The 20,896-nt window shown below is 26.9% G+C and overlaps 1 protein-coding gene across 1 annotated transcript in view; it reads right to left on the reverse strand.

Moving 5' to 3' along the window:
• LOC101237447 (glucose-6-phosphate exchanger SLC37A1) overlaps positions 1-20,896 on the reverse strand; it is a 43,050-nt gene that overhangs the window by 21,688 nt on the left and 466 nt on the right. Inside the window, exons 2-7 of the mRNA XM_065818307.1 lie at positions 18,081-18,173; positions 8,935-9,015; positions 6,932-7,000; positions 6,574-6,699; positions 2,828-2,893; positions 866-938 (exon numbers count right to left, since the gene is read on the reverse strand). Of these exons, the coding sequence (XP_065674379.1) occupies positions 866-938; positions 2,828-2,893; positions 6,574-6,699; positions 6,932-7,000; positions 8,935-9,015; positions 18,081-18,173 (508 nt within the window). The remainder of the gene's footprint in view (positions 1-865; positions 939-2,827; positions 2,894-6,573; positions 6,700-6,931; positions 7,001-8,934; positions 9,016-18,080; positions 18,174-20,896) is intronic.

A 20,896-nucleotide genomic window follows, 5' to 3' on the forward strand; every position in this document is an offset into this window, starting at 1 on the left:
CTACAACAAACTTCACAAATATATAACTAAGATACAGTATACATTATATAAAATAATTCAATTATACTAATATAACAAAGAATTAACTGTAATTCCTTGCATCAATGTTATAGCCTCTGTCTTAAGTAAGTGAAGATTAATTACAACATTTGACATTTGAGTGACATTTAAGTGAAATTATTTAAGCAACTTTTAGTTGTGAAATAAATGTTAAAAAAATTAACAGATAAATAAATAGTTGCAGAAGTATTTTAATTTTAACTGCTTTTTAAGAAACCGCAAAAATTAAGAGCAGAAAGTTTTTAGTTGATGATGTTTATGTTTTTTTATCATTTTTTTAATTGTTTTTATATACTTTTTTTAAACTTATTTTTATTTTATTGACAGATTACTCTTATAACGCTGAACCTTTATTTATAGACAACTGTGCTGGGTTGTACATACATTGACTGACTTAGCAGGGAGAATATGTAGCAAAGCGTACATACATCTACTGGGGTATGCTATAGCACTCTTATTTTATACTGAAACAATGAACTGCAGGGGCTTTGGTACATACATTGATTCATATAGAGAAAGCATGTAAGGGAGTTGTTGCTGCATTGATTGAGAGTTTGGGTTGGCAAAGTGATAATCTTTTTTAAATTATTCTTTATTTTTTGTTTTTTTCTCAAAAAAACCCCTATGGATTTAACTTAAAACCTGTCTCGGAACTCTCGGTTGAGTAAAGGAGAACATACATTTTATTATACATTTTAAATTAAGCTTTTTTTTTTTTTTTTTTTTTTTTTAAAGAATTTTCACACATTTTTACATGTTATACTTTGATTAGTTTTGTTAAATTGTTAAATTTAAAAACAATTACCTTTTCCTTCAACAACTAAATTCATTTCAGCTGGTGTTCTGAGTGACAAGTATACAAGAACTGCAACAATTAACTAAAATTATAAGTTTTTTTATAAAATAAATATTTTATAAAAAAAGAACTTTGTTTTGTTTTGTTATTTGCAATTTAACAACAAAATATCCATTAAAAAAAAGCGGATTAAAAAAAATTGACCAAAAGCCATGACAATAGTTTTTAACTTTTCTAACATTATTTTTTATATACATTATTATTTATACTGACTTAAATTTACATTCGTTGTTTTTTTTGTAAAAAAAAATAAAGTAAATTTAAAACAGAAGACAGAAAAAAACAGAAGAGAATTCTGAAACAAGAAAAAATCTAGAAAAACAAAAGTTTTAAGGACGCAAAAGTATGAATGACAAGTAATGCAAGTTCGGGTTTTGGTTGACAGAAAAAGATATGATAGATAAACAGTTACAATGGTAGTATTTGTAGAAAAATGAAAAAGATACAACCTTGTGAAAATAAGAATAAAATTAGGCTTAAGCTTTTTCAAAATTGTCATTAAGTTGCAACATATCAAAAAGTGAAAAAAAAAAAGCGAAAAATAAAAAAAAACTGATAAAATGTAATTTTTTTTTGCCCTTTTAATTGAATTTGAATTTTTGCCAAAAATAATTACAAAAAATAAATTTTTAATGTAAATATCACGTAATTTGATTTTAAATGTATTTCTTTAGTGATTTATTAATGTTTGTAACCTGTTTTATAATTTTATAAGAAAATAGCAAGAGGGGCATAAAAGAGGGATAACACAATAAAGAGAGGGCAACCTTGGTAAATGCTAACTTGGTAAAGGGTTGTGCATATAATTTCCATGAGAGGTCAGAAGTAAAAAATAATTCTAGAAGACCTAAAATAAAGAATATAGTAAGAGTGTTGCTATTCATCAATAGAGGACTATCAAAATAATTTGCAATAACTATTTCCAATAAATAACTGAGTTTAGTTTAAGTTAAAATTTATCAGCAAACTTCAAGTCCCAAGTTGTGACTGAAAGAGAGTTCAACTACCTGCTCTAAAACAACACAGGGCCAAAAATAGAAACTTTTGGTACCCTAGAAGTTATTGGAAATGAAAAAGAGTCTAGTAAATAAGTTTTCCATCAAGGAAAACTTTAATACTACAATTATAAATGATTCAATAATTCTAAAAACATACCCAGATACACCAAGGAAAGAGAGTTTATGGAAATATAATATGAAGATGAAATATAATATGAGATGAAGGAGAAAACCAGCATGTCAGACTTTATCAAAAGCTTTTGATATTTCAAGAGCAATAGCAATTGCACCTAACAACAATGTTGTCATCACAACAACAATGTTGTCATCACAACAACAATGTTGTCATCACAACAACAATGTTGTCATCACAACAACAATGTTGTCTCCACAACAACAATATTGTCATCACAACAACAAAATCATCAGTAGAACAGGAGGATTGAAATCTGTATTGACTGTTAGTAAGTTTTTAAATTCAAAATGAGTTTAAGAAAGTTTGTTAATTAAAGACCTTTTTAACAGTTGTAAGGAGATTAGACAATAGTTAGAAAAGATAGAGCAATCTTCAGAGTTGTTGAAACCACATATACCATTTTTCTGTAGCTAGGAATTCAATATTCAGTTACTTGATAAAAACAGTACAAAATAAAACAGTATTTTATTGAGAAGATTAATCACTCAAGATAAATCAGATAAAAACCTGAGATCTAATCAAATTTTATCAGAAATCAGAATTCTGATTTCTAATAAAATCTGAAACCTGATTTCTAAATACTAAAAAAAATAATTTACTAAGAAATTAAATTTGGAAACAAAATTTTATTTTATTTTTAAAAACAAAAATATTTTGTTTCAAAATGAAGAATACAAACAAGATAAAAAAATTTAAATGTATAAACAAGAAACTTACTACTATAACTGAGGGTACGGCAAACACCATGCTTAAATCAGGTGTGTAAGTATTCTGTAAATGTACCTAAATATTATTTATGTCATATAGTAACCTTATTTTCTCTCTCACTGTTTCATTCCAAATATTTTTGGAAACAACTTTTTTATAATACTTTAAAACAATACTTTTTATAATGTTATATTAAAAATGTTAGAAAAAAAATTATTATCAATAATTTCAAATGATTTTATAAACCAGTATTTAAAATACCTTTATTTAATAACCTTTATTGATTTAATAAACTTTATATAAAGAAAACAGAATAATTTAAAGTTTACTAATCCATTTATATGTATTAGTACATACACAAGTACCTAAATTCAATATTTTTAATGTACCTGGGTTTCATACTTTATCATCTATATCATCTTTCACAATACTGGATTTCATGCTTCATTCAACTGATTGCCTTTTTAAATGTAACTGGGTTTTATACTGAACATAGTTTTAAATATAGTTTTATACTTCATAACCCTAAACATTGTTTTTGATGTAACTGGGTTTACTTATTTGTTAAAAATAAAGACAAAATAAAATAGATAAATTCATACTTTACTTTTCATGTTTAACTAAACAGTCATGTTTAATTTATAAAATACATTCTTAACTACTTAAATATATTCTACACATGTTAAAATCTGAATTTCAAGCTTTTTAACCATTTACAATTTTGAGCAACAATTTTTTTAATGTCTAAAAATATATTTTATTATTTATTTACTAAGTTTAGAACTACTATTAATATGTTTTTAAAAAACTATTGTACTTTAGACCAATTAAAAGTAAACTATTGTACTTTAGACCAATTAAAAGAAAACTATTGTACTTTAGACCAATAAAAAAGTTTCTACAAAATTAAAAAAAAAATTCTTGGATTTGATTAAAACAATAAAAACTTATATTATATTAATATATATAATACAATAGAATTATTAGTAGGACGAATCTTACGGAGCCATTGGTAAAAGATACTAGCAATATAAGAATCAGAGAGAAGCCATCAGAAGCAGAGAGAAGTCATCAGGTTCAGAGAGAAGTCATTAGGATTTTATTGAGAGAATAGTAACCACTAAATAATTTAAAAACTTTACATGCAATTGTGTCTGCAAGAAAATTTGTTGCTTAAAACTTTTACATGCACTAGTGTCCGCAAGGAAATTTGTTGATCAAAACTTTTGTTTTGTGTTAGGGAGAAAAATAGTAAAAAACATTTTAGAAGCTCAAAGGTTTTTTCAATTATTAAATAATTTATTATCAATTATTAAATAATTTATTATCAATTACTAATATTATAAACAAACAATTCTTCGTTCATATTAGTTTTTAAATAATATTATAAACAAACAATTATAACTATCATTATTGCATCATAAACTTTATTATTTCATCATTTAAATTATTGTTTTTATTATTTATTATGAGCATTCAACTGTCTAAAACCTCAGCTGATGATGGCCAAACATTTCAAATATTAATTGCCCAAAATCTCTTCTACCAATGATAGCTTTATTTGGTAACATGAAAGTAACATAAAATTTCTTGGTATATACTTGATAAAAAATAATTAATGGCGAATTAGGTATCATGAATTCCACATAAAAGTAAACAAACATACTTGTTTACCACTATCATTTTTGGGGATCCAAGACCATAATTCAAGCTGAATATTTTAAAACTAATGTCTACATGAATTTCAAAATGGTGGAAATCAAAAATATTTGGCTTTGAATTGTCTTGAAAAAAATGATAATTCAGATTGTAGATAAATTTTAAAATAGATTTTAAGAGATAGATTTAAAAAAATAATTCAGAATGTGGACAGTTAAAATTTTTTATTTTATTAGCTATTAAGAACCAAATAACTGACAACATCATCAAAGGTCACTGACCTTACTGACAAAATAGTATATTTGAAATTAGTGATAAGATAAATTACGTATAAGTCATTTTGGTAAACTCTTTGCTGTTTGGATTAACTTTCCAAAATAAAACTTCATCATTATGAAGGAGAGTTACCTGTTGCATTCCTTTATAAACTAACACAATAGGTTTTTAGCTGTTGCATTCCTTTATAAACTAATGCAATAGGTTTTTAGCTGTTGCATTCCTTTATAAAGTAGAACAATAGCTTTTTAGTTTATAAACTAAAACAATAGGTTTTTAGTTTTTGACCATCAATAAGTGCTTAATTTATTATGATTATATAACATCTACATTGAAGATGTTATATAATCTAGATATACTTGCTTAAACTGCAAGCTAACGTGTTTAGTTTAACAACAGCAAAATGTAGTTGTTTATCTATTCATTATAAAGAAGGAGCAGCTATTTTTCATTCAGTTACATTATTGCTATGCATTTCAGCAAGATTCAGCACTCTGCAACTATTATAATTTTGGAACCATAACTTGGGTTTTTGACAAATCTTATCTCAATTGAAAATTGAAAGAAGGTGGTTAAAGAAAAGGTTAGTAACATATGTTCAACATCTAAAGCTGATTTGGTTGCAAAACTGAAACTGGTTTGGGTTAAGCAAACTATCCAAGTCTAATACAGCAGTCGTAGTGCAGAAGTTAGCGTGGTTGCCACAGAAGCTAGAGATCTATGGTTCAACGCCACCTCTACGCAAGTTTTACAACATCGGTAAGGAAGAAGGCGTGAATTTTCTGTCAAATTCTCTTCTCTAGTGCTGTGTGATAAGACTATAGGGACTTCTTAGGGCACTTAAAATTAATAAATAAAAAAATCCTGGGCCAAATCAGCACAGTTTCACAAGTCAAATTAAAATTCAGCCAATAAGGTTGTATACTCATCTCAAATCAAATACAACCGGTTTGCTCTTCCACAATTTCACTAAAACTACACAAAACTGCGATGGATAAAATTAAAATAATGCCATACTATTCAGTACAACCAAATTACAATTAGATATTGACAAAATTACTGAGCAGACATCAAATAAAAAATGTCTATTGATAATTGCTAAATTTTTTTCTACAGTTATAGTTTTTAGTGTCGATATATTTAATTTTTTTTATTTTTTTTGATACAGCAAAAAAACAAAAAAAAAACATAATTATTGAAGCATGCAGATTGATGTATGACTTTTAGTCATACATCAGATACAGATGATGTATGACTTTTGGTCATACATTATGACATACTGATGTCATTATGTCATATGATGACATACTAATGTCATTTTTTAGATGTAAAATATTTGTTTGTTAGATCAATGCGTGAAAAAGTTTCATAAAGATTGTTTTATTCTTTCATCTCTACAAAATGTTAAATTAAGTCAAAAATCATTTTGTCATTTTATTTTGAAAAATAAAAAAAGAAAAAGAAAAAAGAAAAGTTTTTTTTTTAAATTTTTTTAAATTGCCCTGATGCAGTGCCCTAGCTTTTTAAAGTTAATTTCCTTAGTGTAGTGCCCTAGTTTCTTAAAGCAAATTGCCCTAGTGTAGTGTCATAATTTCTTAAAGTAAATTGCCCTAGAGTAATACTCTAGTTTCTTAAAGTAAATTATTGAATGTTCCATTGAAAAATTTTTCAATTCAACACTTAATAAATACGATAAGCTAATATACAAAAAACATTTAACACCTTCTACAAAGTATGAAACAAAGATTATATACTGAGTAAATCTCTTTTAAACCTGTTATAAATTTATTTGAAAATAAAGAAAAAAAAAAAATATTTACAGCTAATACAGTGCCAAATATTCCACCAGCAAAGCAACATGTACCCCACACTCCAAATAAAGTAGCTCTCTGTTCATCATTGTACCAATTGGACAATCCTTTAACACAGTTTGGCCATAAACATGCCTGAAATTGTTACTTATAGATTTTATATGAAATATTGTATTGTAACTTTTTATAAAACTGTTTGTAAAATTTAAAGTGAAAAAGTTAATTTGTTTTTACTTGTTTGTGTGTGTCTGCATGTATTAACAAAAACAACATTTTCCACTCAAATGCACAAAAAAAAAAAAACATAAAAAAGTAAAATAAAAATAAACATAAAACTCTGTTCAACAAAAGTTTACCTAAAATATACCTGAGCACTGCCATTTAAAAAAAGAAGTACACCCATAACGAGCATTTTATTCCAATAGCCAAAAGTGACCTATATATATTTGTAAGATAATAATATAACATATTTATATATTCTATAATTTGTTTATATATAAAAATATTTCTAAATATTTAAAAAGTTTACTTAAAACACAAATAATGTTACACAACATCCAACCCTTGGAATTAAGGTCGGCATTCTGCAATGCCAACCTAACTGCAGACCTTAAAATGTTTGAGGTCGGCAAAAAATTTATTCATTTCTAGGTTTTATGGTAACCCCTTTGTGTCAAATTTTTTTGCCGAAATAATGCTGACCTCATTTTTCCTAATTCCGAGGGTTTAACATCATGCCATCATATTTATATATTTTTTTATGTTTGTTTATATTTTTTTATTATATTATATACACCTTATGCAGAAAATTTAAACGGACTTATTTTTTTAAGAGTTAAGGTAAGTTTAGAGTGATACAACAAGAAAACACGAAGCAAACGAGGACCCAACGAGGTCTGAAATTCTAGTTTGTATGAAATTACAACATAATGGGTACTGTGCTTGATAAAACACAACTTTTGAAAATTAATTGGTTTAATTTAAAAATTAATTTAATTTAAAATAATTAAAAAATTTTTATTTAAAAAAAATCTTTTAACATTTGTTTTTTTTTAATTTATTTTTATTAAAATAAGCAATTTATAATTAACACCTTATGACAACAGATTAAAAAAATGATGATGAAGAACAGAAAAAGTATATATTAATGGCAATGAAGAACATGAAAACAGGAAAAAAAATCTGGACTTCTTGGGTCCATGTTTTTTTTTTCTTAGCCGATTATTAGTTAAGAAAAAAACACGACTTTGAGTAAAAAAACACAAAATATTTTCTGAAATTAAATATTAAACTTAAGTAATCAAAAAGTTACTGAGAAAAAAGTGCAATAAAAATTTAACTCATCGCTAAAAATTTGAAATTTAACTCATCGCTAAAAATTTAAAATTTAACTCATCGCTAAAGATAGTCATTTTCCATTGTTCTACTGAATAATTTAAACGTTCTTTGCACCATATTTTTGTCTTTGGCAATCAGTTAATGTCAAGAAAGGCTTTCTTACACCATGAAACAAATTAAGTTGTTTCTTGCGTAATATCTTACTTTTTTTCATTTGACTGTCTACCAGCTATTATTTCTGCACTTAAAGCTGATACTCCTGGTTTTGTGTTGCATCTGCTTAGCATGTAAAGTATGTTTTCATGTTGTTTTAAGTTTTTGCAGAATATGAAGTTTATCATTGACACTACTAGCTGATAAGTAATTCTATGAATGCTGAATTCAAAAATATCTAAGCGCCTGCCTATTTCTCTATAGCTCGTTTTTATTTTATGCACACCATTGACTTGCCATTTTGTTTTCAACAAAACAGCTCTTTTACCCATGAAAATGGTTATGATACCCAATGATATTTTGACAAGGTTCGGTCTGTTGAAAATTGCTGAATTTGAATCCAATCGTAGTTGCGGTTTTTATTCAAAATAAGAATAGGGATCCAAATAAAATATCTTAATGCTAACAGGCTGTTGAGTGATAAAAAATGTAAAAGACTTCAATAATATATCTCTCAATAAACGAGTGTTACAAATTTTCTTATCAAAGTGCATTTTAACTTTGTTTGAAAAAATTGAAAGTTGTTAAATTCTTTGTTAATTTTCTCATAACCCTCCTCCTCCTTTATGAAATCCTTATAATTTTTCTTCTTCTCTGAATTAATAAATTATAACCATAGTATGAATAAACATAAAAATACTGAGTACATCTCATCAATTTATTGGAATATCATTTCTTAAAAATTATATACGTTAAAAAAAAAGTGAATTTAAACTTTCTGTACAAGGTGCATTTATAAATCATGTTTCAAAAAGTGCAATCATTAAATATTTCAAAATTATAAAAAAAATTAAAAAGCAAACCACAAACAACTCTTACCATAGAAAAAGATGATATTGCCAAGCAACTAGACAAAATGAGTCTTGCGCTATACTTGTCACCTAAATTCCCTAAAAGTATCTACAAAACAAAAAACTTTCTGATTTACAAATAGTATGTTTAAACTGTTATTCAGTATTTATGTTATTGAATTAATATAAAAAAATATTTATAACAATAAAAAATGAATAAAATAATACTTCCATAAGTATTTAAATTTTACTTTTTTATTTAATTGCAAACTTTGAATTATTTTGCAACATAAATTTTTTCTGGCTGACAGTTCTTCTAGCTTTGATTTGCAAAATACAAAAAATGTCTGTAAATACAGATATTAGATTTATGTGGAAAAATAAATTTATGTGGCCTGCTTATGTTCACATATACTTTTTTATGATAAATAACAAAACAGAAATTCTTGTATATATATATATATATATATATATATATATATATATATATATATATATATATATATATATATATATATATATATATATATATATATATAATTTTAAATTATTAACAGAAAAAACAAGAGATTTGTTTGTATGTAAGTATGTATGTATGTTTGTATGTATGTATGTGTGTATGTATAACCTTTGAATGCTAAATTTTTTTAAATAAAGTAAAAATTATAGCAATCACACAATTCAAAACCATTCTTCTATATTGTTGTTCTATTTTATTTTCTTCTTTGTATTTTTCCAGTCTTTTAATCCAGTTGTAGCAAGACAATAAAAAGAAATCTTCAAAGATATACATACAAAGCAGAATAAGTTTTCTTTTTGCTGGCAAGTGTATCAACCATTTGCAGTTGTAACTTTCACCATTTGATATTTGGTCTGTGAAAAACGATATAGAACAACAACGATTGTGATCCTTTGTAAAGCTGTTTTGATTTTAGAAAATACAGTCCATTTGCAGAATATTTTATTTTTTGATTCTTGTGAAATCTAAAATGAAATATCGTTGTTGGAAAGAGTTTATGATAACACAACATCATTATTTCAGTTAATGTTGTCAAAAAGATTTGTTTTACGTGATTTCCGTTTTATGAAACCATGTTGGCATTTTGTGATTATATTATGGTTGCCAAAGAAGTTTTGTATTTCATTTTTTATAACCCCTTCAAATACTTTACATTTTATTGATGTGATTGATACAGTTTTGTAGTTCGATGCCCTTAGCTTACATCCCTTTTTTGAAAATTGGAGTCACATTAGCTGCGTGCCACTGTGGAGGCATGTTACTTGTGTTGTAAGATGATTTGTAGATTAATGCAAGTAGTAATGCCACTGATTTTGCACAATGCTTTAACAAAATAGGGTGTTAATTATCCACACCACACGCTTTGTCTGTATTTAGTTTTTCAAGACGATCCAGAATATCTATGTAGTCAATGAAATTGCGGTTTAGATCAAGTGTATGACTTAGTTTATCTGCTATTTCTGGCATAATGCTGTTTTTGTTTACAAAGGTGCTGTTAAACTGGTCATTTAGAATCTTTCTCAATAAGTTTTGGATTTGACTTTGATATCATTATCAGGTTTCTTTCATAGTCCTTTCTGGCTAATACAGTGCCCATATTTGTTTTATTTTGCCGCCTTGATTATCAATATTTATTTCATATGATGTGAGGTTGTTATCTATGTATAAGGCAACTCCATCACCTTACCGCCTGTCAGATCTATTTTTATTGTATATTGTGTAACCTTCTAACTGTAAAATGAATGAGTTTTGAAACCATGTTTCACTGATTCCAGCTATAATGGCTTTTTTTGATTTTAAATAGAAGATTTTAAATTCTTCATTTTTTTTGCCAAGTGATGTTTCGTTTGTATATAAAAATTGTAGATATTTGCTAGTACTGTTTAGTTCTTTTTCCATTCTCAACGTTACATTTAAACTTGGCAAGTCCAGTCCACCTATCCCATATTGAAATGGATCATCTGGTCTTCTCGCTGCATTTTTGGTGTCTTTTAATTTTCTGAGATCTATATTTTCATATTGCTCTGTTTGTATCATATCTGCTGAAATATAAACTCCTTTGTATTGTGGGTTTGTTTAATACTTTAGTTTCTTTGCCTTGTCTAATATTAAGTTTCTTTCTGACTCGCCTCTTAGTATAACTAATATTTTTTCCTGTTGTGCTTTTGGTGGTACAGTTTGTATACCTTCTGTTGAGCTTCTTTGAATTTTTTTTTTTTCAGTCTTTTGACATGTACTGGGCTGGTGTCTGCTCTTATATAATTTAATATATAACTAACTTGTTTCTCAATTTCTGCTTGCTTTTCTTAATTGGTCCCAGTAACTCTTGCTGTGATACCTGACATGATTATGTTTTTCTATTTTTTATCTCTGTCTTTTTGTTCATTTATCGCTGCATTTAGTAGTTGTAATTTCTTGTTCTTTACCATTGATGATCATGAAACTGTTTGCTAGTAATTACTTTTTCAATTTGTGCTTGTTTTGTTTCATTTTATGTTATTTGTGTTCTCAACTGTGCATTTTCATTTTTTAGTTGATTTATTTTCACAGTGAAATGTATTTATAAATAATATTATAATAAATTATAATATTATATATTACAATGTGTTATGAATTTTAAAATGTCATGTAGTGAGTTCTACAATTATGTAAACAAGGAAAAAGAGATTTGGATTTAGGTAAAAAAAATGTAGCATCTTTTTTTAACTCTGATATGCAATGCTCAACGTTATATCCTTGTATGGTAATGTCAGATCTATTTAGTTCATTAATGTCAAGGTATTTGCATTTAGTTGTTGAATTAAACAAATTGTTCTTGTTTTTAAATAAATTATGGAGGCAATCAGGGGGTCATGAGATTTTATTTTATAAGGAGAATTTTTGTAGGAAAGAGTTTATTTAAGTTCCAGACCAGAGAGAATGCCAAGTGGCATATTATTTATATGTTACAAAAAACCACAACATCTAAAAATATTATTGGACAAAGTAGAACAATAACAAAGTCAAAGAAAAGTGAAGGTGAATGAAGAATAGGCAGAGTAAATAAAAAAAGCAATTGTTTTTACTCAGTGAATACTCAGCTTTATGTGAATAAAAATTTGAGCCATTTTGGTCTAACTTCTATTCACGTATAGCTGAACAATAACTCAGGATTTTTGGAGCAAATTGCTCAGCTTTGCGTGAATAAAAATTTGACCAATTTTGCTCAAATTTTTATTCATATAAACCTGAGCAATTACTCCAAATACCCTGAGTAAAAGCAATTGTTTTTTTTTTTATTTACCCAGCCTATGTAATAAAATATTTTGGTTAGTGGTCATTAGGTTCTGCTTGGTTAGCTTTGGTATATATGTACCCACACAAAAAAAGCAAATTTTCTTGTTGAACAAAATGTTTCAAACTGAATAACCATTGGGTTGAACATTTTGCCATTGGAATACCAATGATCAATCAGATTTTTATTTATTCTTTTTAATAATAAAGATTATTAATAGAAGTTTATTTAAATTTGTTGTTGATGTTGTTATTTTTTTGTTGTTGTTTCTTAAGGTGGAGAGGGGATCTTTTTAAGGTGGAGAGGATCTTAGTCAATAGTTCAACATTTATTGCAGCCCTATTATACTGCCCTACACAGCCATCAGATAAATAATAAACTTTTTTAATAGTGGAGCAAAGATTAGTTTTTATATCATTAATGTTTTGATGCATAACTTCATTGATAAATCCAACATTATGATTCAAATCAACTGAACTCACATAAAAAGATGATGTTTCCAATTTGATTTTCTTGTAATAGATGACAATTAAATGAAGAGAACACTGACTCCTGTTCCAATTCTCTGTGCCTTGTCTTGTACTACAAAATTGTAATTCTCATCAAAATCTGCCAGGACAATCACCTCATCAATACTAATTGTTTTTTTGAGATGCTTTAGATAGTTAGATTGTGATTTTGCTAAAAATGAATGAAAAGTAATTTTATTAATTTTTTCACACATAGTTCAGTTCTATCTGTTGTTGCCCACTGTTTAAAAAGCAAAAAGACGTGAAAACGCAAAAAGTGTTGAAAAAGAACTGACTGTTCTGGATCATCATTTTGTGTCAAATACTGTTGTAAAAATTTTTGGGCAGCTTGTATGCCAGGACAACTATTGCATGGGTGAATCATGCAAACTTTTGATTTTCAATCATTTCAATGATTTTATGGTGAGACATTTTAAGAGAATCTAATTTTATGGTCGGGGTACTTTACCTTATATGCTGCATAGAGCTCCTTTAAGTTACATAAAATCAATTTTTTTGACGTTTTTTTTTTTTCAATACTAATATAATCTCTTTTACCTGGCCTTTGCCTTGAATACTAATCATCACAGGAAAAAAGCTTTACAAGTTCTATAGTAACTTTGCTGATGCAATGCCTTTCTTCCCCATCAAGGTATGCCATGATGCCTATTTTGGTCGTGTAAAAACTTTGCATTTTGAATTTTGCATTTGGAAACTAAAAACTTTTCTGATGGACTAAGATTTTAGGGTCAATGTCAAAATTTCAAATTGCTGCCTTCTGTTAGAAACTTTATGTTTTTCTTTCATGAATTCAACAAGCATGTCTAAATCGTCAACTTTGGCTTGAATTTCTTTTAGAACTTCAACATTGTTTGGGTAAATGCACTTTTAGAGGAGACACTTAAAGTTCACATAAAGTACTGTTAAACAATGATCTTTTTAATTCCAGCGTAGTTTCTTTCTCCATATCATCTTCAATTAATTTTAACTCAATCTCATTCTCTTTTGATTCTTTATATGATGCTAAATTATGTCTGCATTATGGACTAGGATTTTCACCTGGTACTAGAAATTTACCATTACTACATGGAGATGCTGTGTTCACGTTGATTTCATGAAGACTGCCTGAAAAGAAGAGAAGACCTCTTTTAATCTATACAAAAATGTTGTAAAAACTTTTTAAAGTTGAAATTTGTGTGGCATTTAATCGTGCACTTTCAGAAGTTAAAAGTAAGGTTTAGCATAACTAAAATAGAACATGTCTGTCAAGAAATTATTGTGATTCTCAATACTTGTTAATTTCTTAACAATTTTGCAAATTTGAAAAGTAAAAGCTGTCACTACTAAAATTACCTTAAATTAAGTTAATTAAAATTACTAAATACGTAAATATACTAAATCAGTAATAATTAATATAATTGGATTTAAAATAAAAAAACTGCCATTCGCCTTTATAATAAACTTTTTATAGAATTAAGTTTTGATAATAAATATATTTTTTTATTTTATTACTTTAAAGTTAAGTTCAGAGTAAATAATAAATAATATACTCAATAAACATTTAGATCACATTGAAACCATTATTAGTCATTTTTTATGCTATTGTTATAAAGTAAAAAAAACTATGAGACTGTAACAAAACATAAAAAACTACTTTTTTTAACTTATGGGTATTAAATGGATTGCAGAAGCATGCAGTTGCATAGCAGCACTTAAGTGTATATTGCTTCAAATAAACATACTTATAATGGAGACAAGTTGATGATTTGATAGCCCAGTCCTCCACATTAATATTTCTATTTCATTTTCAGGATAATTTTCAAAATATTCAGTTCCAAGCAACAGGGTATATTAGTGAGCACTGTTTACTGGAGTGAGCACCGTTTACCATGATTGAGAAACCGAATTACCAAATAAGGTTCAAAAATTAATTATTTTAAGATAAAAATTTTTATGCTTTATATGTCATAACTGCCATTTCAAAACTATATTTATATGTCATAACTATATTTATATGTCATAACTATATTTATATGTCATAACTATATTATATTTATATATTATACTGACGCAAAAAAAAAACTATATCTACCCATAACAGCTGATGTCACAAAAATATATTTATACATCACAACCAACCTCAAAAAACTATTTTTATAACATAAGAGTCAGGTAACTTTAAGAATTATTGAAAACATTACCTTTGTATTCAGCGTTATTCAAAAATAGTCAGCTACTAATTTTCAATCATATTTCTTCACTACAACTTAAATTATTCACACAAAAAGTTAGTGAAAGCACAATCCACTGCAATGAAACAAAAAAATTAACTGACTATTTTAAAATCAAAAAATGACCATCAAAGTTTATATATATATATATATATATATATATATATATATATATATATATATATATATATATATATATATATATATATATATATATACACAACCCTTTGAATTAGGAAAAATGAGGTTAGCAATAATTTGCAGACCTCAATCTTTCAGAGGTCAGTATCAGGTCAGCAAAAAATACTTGATACAAAGGTCTTACCATAAAACATTAAAACAAGGTGGGCAATTTTTGCCAACCTCAAACACTTTGAGGTGGGCAGTTAAATCGGCATGCTGAATGCTGATTTAACAATCCCCCTTCCCTGTCCTGGAGAAATTTAGTGGAAAATCTGTGTTTTTTGCAAAAAAAAACAATTTTTGCCATAAAAAAAAAAGTCCCCTAATTTTAACTTAGGCAACGCCCAAATACGGTTGACGCTGTCGAAAACAATCTAGAATAGCCCCTGTGTATATATATATATATATATATATATATATATATATATATATATATATACATATATATATATATACATATACAGGGGCTATTCTAGATTGTAACCTCTATATATATATATATATATATATATATATACATATATATATATATATATATATATTTATATATATGTATATATATATATATGTAAAAATATAAAAATATATAAAGATATATATATATATATATATATATATATATATGTATATATATATATATAAAAATATATATATATATATATATGTATATATACATTTATATATATATATACAAATACAGTGGTGGCTCAAAAAATTAGAGCCACCCAACATTTTTACAAATTTTCATATTCTGAAGCTGATTTTCCCTATATTTTGTAATGAGTTAAATTTACAACTATTTATTTTGGGAATATAGGATATAAATAATAGTAAATGACGAAAATATAGAAGTGAAACGTATATTTAGGAAAAATAAATAGGATATACAAAATATTGTACACAAAATCACTAATACTTAGTGTGGCCACCTTTTGCAGCAATTACCGCTTTAACTCTTCTGGTCATACTATTGATGAGGTTTTGACAATTTTTTTATATTTCCTCGCTGTGGTGCCAAACATTTATTAATTTTTCAATCAAATCTCTTTTATTTGTTATAAGATTTTTACTTATATCCCTCTTTAACAATTCCCATAAATTTTCTATGGGATTTAGGTCGGGCGAGTCTCCTGGCCAGGGTAATACATGGATTTTTTCAGCCTCTAAAAACTTTGTTACAGCTTTTGCCTTATGGCATGGAGCAGAGTCGTGCTGGAAGGTAAAGTTCCCATTCGGATACCACTCCATCGCTTGAGGAATCATTCTTTCCTTCAAGACTTGGATGTACTGGTCCTGCCGCATTGTATTTTTTACAATGTATAACCTTCCAGTACCCTGGCTACTAATGACTGACCAGACCATAATTTTTAGCGGGTGCTTCACCCTCTCCACAAGACAATCTTCATTGAACATTTCACCTGTCCTTCTTCGGACGAAATTAGTTTTATCCATTAGAATTTCCAATGTAGATTCATCTGAAAAGCAAACCTAAAATTTTCAAAATTGGGTTAATATTTTTGATGAAATACTTATATTCTTTTTTTTTAATATGGTATTCGTTTAAATTTTAATGTGTTTATGAAGAGAAACTGAGTACTTACTCTTTCCCAATCATCAGTGGTAAAATGGCGATGAATTTTAGCCCATTGGAGACGTTTATCCTTCATTGCCTGGGTGAGCCTTGGTTTTTTGGCTGGTCTACAGGCCTTAAACCCCTGCTCCGCCATTCTTCTCCGAAGTGATGCAAGGGATAATGTTATACCTTCATTGTTTATGATTTCCTTAAGCACTTTTTTTCGATTTTCTCCTATTTTCTATCACAATATCCCTTATTTTTCTTTCAGTGCGAGGCGTTGTAATTCGATTTCTTCCACAATTTTTTCTTTTATTCAATTTTAGTGATTGATTATTGTCCAGTTTTCTTTTAATCCTATCAACTGTTGCTCTGGAAACATTCACACACTTGGCAATTTGCCTGTTGGAATGATTTCCACTCGACAAATATTCTTGAATAAGCCCTAGTTTTGTGGGAGAATATCTTTCTCTTTGCCCATACCTTAAAAACACCAATTATTTTAAAAAATAGCAAAATTTACCTAAATATGATAAAAAAGTTGTAAAATAATGATAACTTACTTGTAAATAGAATATATAATAAGTGTTGAATAGTAAAATAAACAAATTTTGGTGTAAAAATATAAAATCAACAAATAAAAACCGCCAGAAACACAACTATCGCCCAGTACAACACGTGCTAAAATGTGACATCTTCTGCAATAATGCAACTAACTTCACTCTAAACCGCTCAATAGTGTTGTCATTGTAAAAATATGTTCAAAACAAAGTAATTAACAATGCGAAATGACAAAAACTGGACATCCGTATGTATTTTAATTAATTTCACAGTCAAAACTCAAATATTGTCTAAATTTCGAGGTGGCTCTAATTTTTTGAGCCACCACTGCATATATACATGTATATATATATATATATATATATATATATATATATATATATATATATATATATATATATATATATATATATATATATATATATACATTTATATATATATACAAATATATATACATGCATATATATATAAATATATATATATATATATATATACATATATATATATATACATATATATATACATACATATATATATATATATATATATATATATATATATATATATATATATATGTATGTATGTATGTATGTATATATATATATATATATATATATATATATATATATATATATATATATATATATATATAATATTTATTTATGGTTTAAAAATTAAATTAGAAACTTTCAAAATAAATTGTCTTATATATTTTAAAGAATTTATTAATGCAAATTTTTATTATGTCATAAATAATGACTTAATTTGTCACTTATTATGACTTAATTTGCTCCCTGTGACACAGTTGTTTAAAATAAAAGTACCTGCATAAGAGCGTATGGCAAGAGAAAGCATGTATCTAGCCATCCAAGATCTGTTTTGGAAAGATTATAAGAAGTCTGAAGATCACTTTTTACCTAAAAATATGAAAAAAAAATTAATTGGTTTCTAGAGTTACTAAATGGGGAGATTGGAGATTAACCTAGAAAACAATTAAAGTAAAAAGCTCAAAGTTGTAAGAAAATAAGTTTGTTATAATAAAAGAAAATAATTTTTTTATAGTAAAAAGAAACTCAAGAGCAAATATTCCAAATTTTACGCTGAGGAAGAAATCCCAATAATCCCAAAAAAGTGAATGAAACATTTGCTTGGTCTTTTTGTAAGGCTAAGAACAAGTTTCATGACATGAGACACATGACTCTCATATATGTACCGTCTGCACATTAGTCAGAGAACAAGCCTTTCCAAAACATGATCGACAACATTCTTTATGGCTACTTTATTCTTGTGGTGTCAGCACACACCCCAATAATCTAATCTCAAAGCTTATAGTATTCGACAATACTTTGAATGACTTTGACTTGGTCACTGTCCTTGGTGTATTCAATCTTCAAAATACCAAGCAAAAAGTCTAAAGCATTCGCTAAGACTTACAACAAACCTTTCCCGATCATCAGTTAAATACTAACTTGTAAATACTAACAGGATTTTTTATATGGTTTTCCACATAAATGATACTTTTCCACCTCTTTCTCATTTATTTATTTTGAATTTATAAATAAGCAAGTATTGTTTTTTTAATACTGTTACAGAGATTATATATAATACATTAATTAAATCAATATAACAATAAAGTTTATGTTTTTTATATATAAAAATAAATAGTAATTTGGAAATAAACAAGATTGCAGTAAGTGTGACGGCTCCTGAGAATGATAATAATAGTGATATTCTGCTAGGAGGGTTCTAGGCAAACTCATCTAAAAAAAAGACCAAGCAAAACAAATAAAAAAGGTACTAGAAGATTTCCAAATTAAAAATAACATTTTTGCTGTTTGTACTGACACAACTGCTTCAAGCACATGTACTGACACAACTGCTTCAAACATATAATGGAGGAATCGAACTTATAAGTAGGTATGTTGTCAGGAAGCACATTATGTGGCTTTTATGTTGTCGACACATATATGAGAGACACATCAGTCATTTAGTGCAAGCGCTAACAGGAAAGACTAAGACACCAAAAAACAACTGTTTTAAAATTTAAAAAAAAAATTGGCCTAAAATTTTTTAGATATGCAATGAAGATATTAACTCATTTGACAGGTTTCATTTCAACATTTTAAAAAACAATTATTACATGCATCAGATTGCACAAGAAGCTAAAAAATACTTAGGAAATGCCATTACCCTGAAAACCTTTTCCAAGATAAGAACAGATTATATAAAATTACGTGAACTAGTTCCTTTCTATTTGGATAACGAAATTCCAAATTTCTACCTTCATCAACTCCCTGCTTGTCATGAAGCTAGATTTATGACAAATGGGATATATTTATTGATGCTTCAACTAACTCATAAGAAACTAAAATTTATGTCAGTGGAGGAGATAGAAGATGTAAACAAAATTGCACCTTTTGTAACAATATTTTACATTCCTTGGTTTCTGAAGTCATCTATCATAATTCAGACACTATCTAAATATCTCAAAGCTATTAAACCATAGAGCATAGAGGAAGAAGACAAAATACTAGGCAAAAGCCTGAAAAATTCTCTTCTTACGCATATATGTTAATAGCTTACTTAAGACATATATCAATCTGATTGATATTTATTTGTGAGTATACTGAATAGTTTTGTAGCTGAATCTTGGATTCTCTCTGCTTAATCTAGATATACATTTTTATAGCAGTAAATAAAATTTAAAAAAGTTGGAAAAATGGTATATTTATTTAAAAAACACTCAATAAAATATATGATAGTATGCACATAAAACCATCAAGATGGGTAGCTTGCCAACAAAGCCTGTTTTAGACTAGCTTTTGACAGGCTATGTAATCATTTAATCATGTCGCAGCCTGCAAATGCCTTAACTTGAAAAAACCCTTGTGCCAGGGTACCCCTACCAAAGCAACAGCCATTAAAAAAAGTTGGTATCTAAATTATTTTTAATTTGAAAAATTTGATTAAAAAAATTCATTTATTAATTCATATTAATACTATTGATATTAAAAATCTATTGACACAAACATCAATTAATATATTTAACATATATTGATTGCTTGCTTTGACCATATAAGTATTTGATTGGTGAAATTAAATGTTTTAAGTTGTTTTTCTGCTTTTTCTATTTGTAGGTAATTCAATTATCTACTAATAAATAATTATTGTTATTGATAACATTGATTTACATAAATTTATAACTGCGTATTTTCTTTTTCCAATTTTTTAAAATTATTTTTCTAATCCACTAATTTATTTTAAATTCAGATTTAATAAAGTTCAAATTATTGTTGAAACAAAAAAGTTATAAAATAAATTCATCAGAAAATTATGCATTAAGATTGAAAAAAAAATAAAAAAATTAAGAATAATGAAGAGTTAATAAAAGAAAAGTAAAAGCAACTTTTTATAACAGGTGCAATTTTTGTGAGTTGTATTACAATTTTATTATCTTTTAGCTGTTATGCTTTAACCTCTTAGCTCTTATGCCTTTTATCTCTTAGCTGTTATGCATTTACCTATTTACCTCTAGCTGTTATGTTTGCTTTTATTTATTAATATTGCTATTAATTTTTTTTTGTTTGTTTATTTTATTTAGATGTCACTCCAATGACTATTTTTCAACTTCATGAGTGAC

This window comes from Hydra vulgaris, chromosome 14 (genome assembly GCF_038396675.1).
Source record: "Hydra vulgaris chromosome 14, alternate assembly HydraT2T_AEP".
Classification (NCBI taxonomy): domain Eukaryota; kingdom Metazoa; phylum Cnidaria; class Hydrozoa; order Anthoathecata; family Hydridae; genus Hydra; species Hydra vulgaris.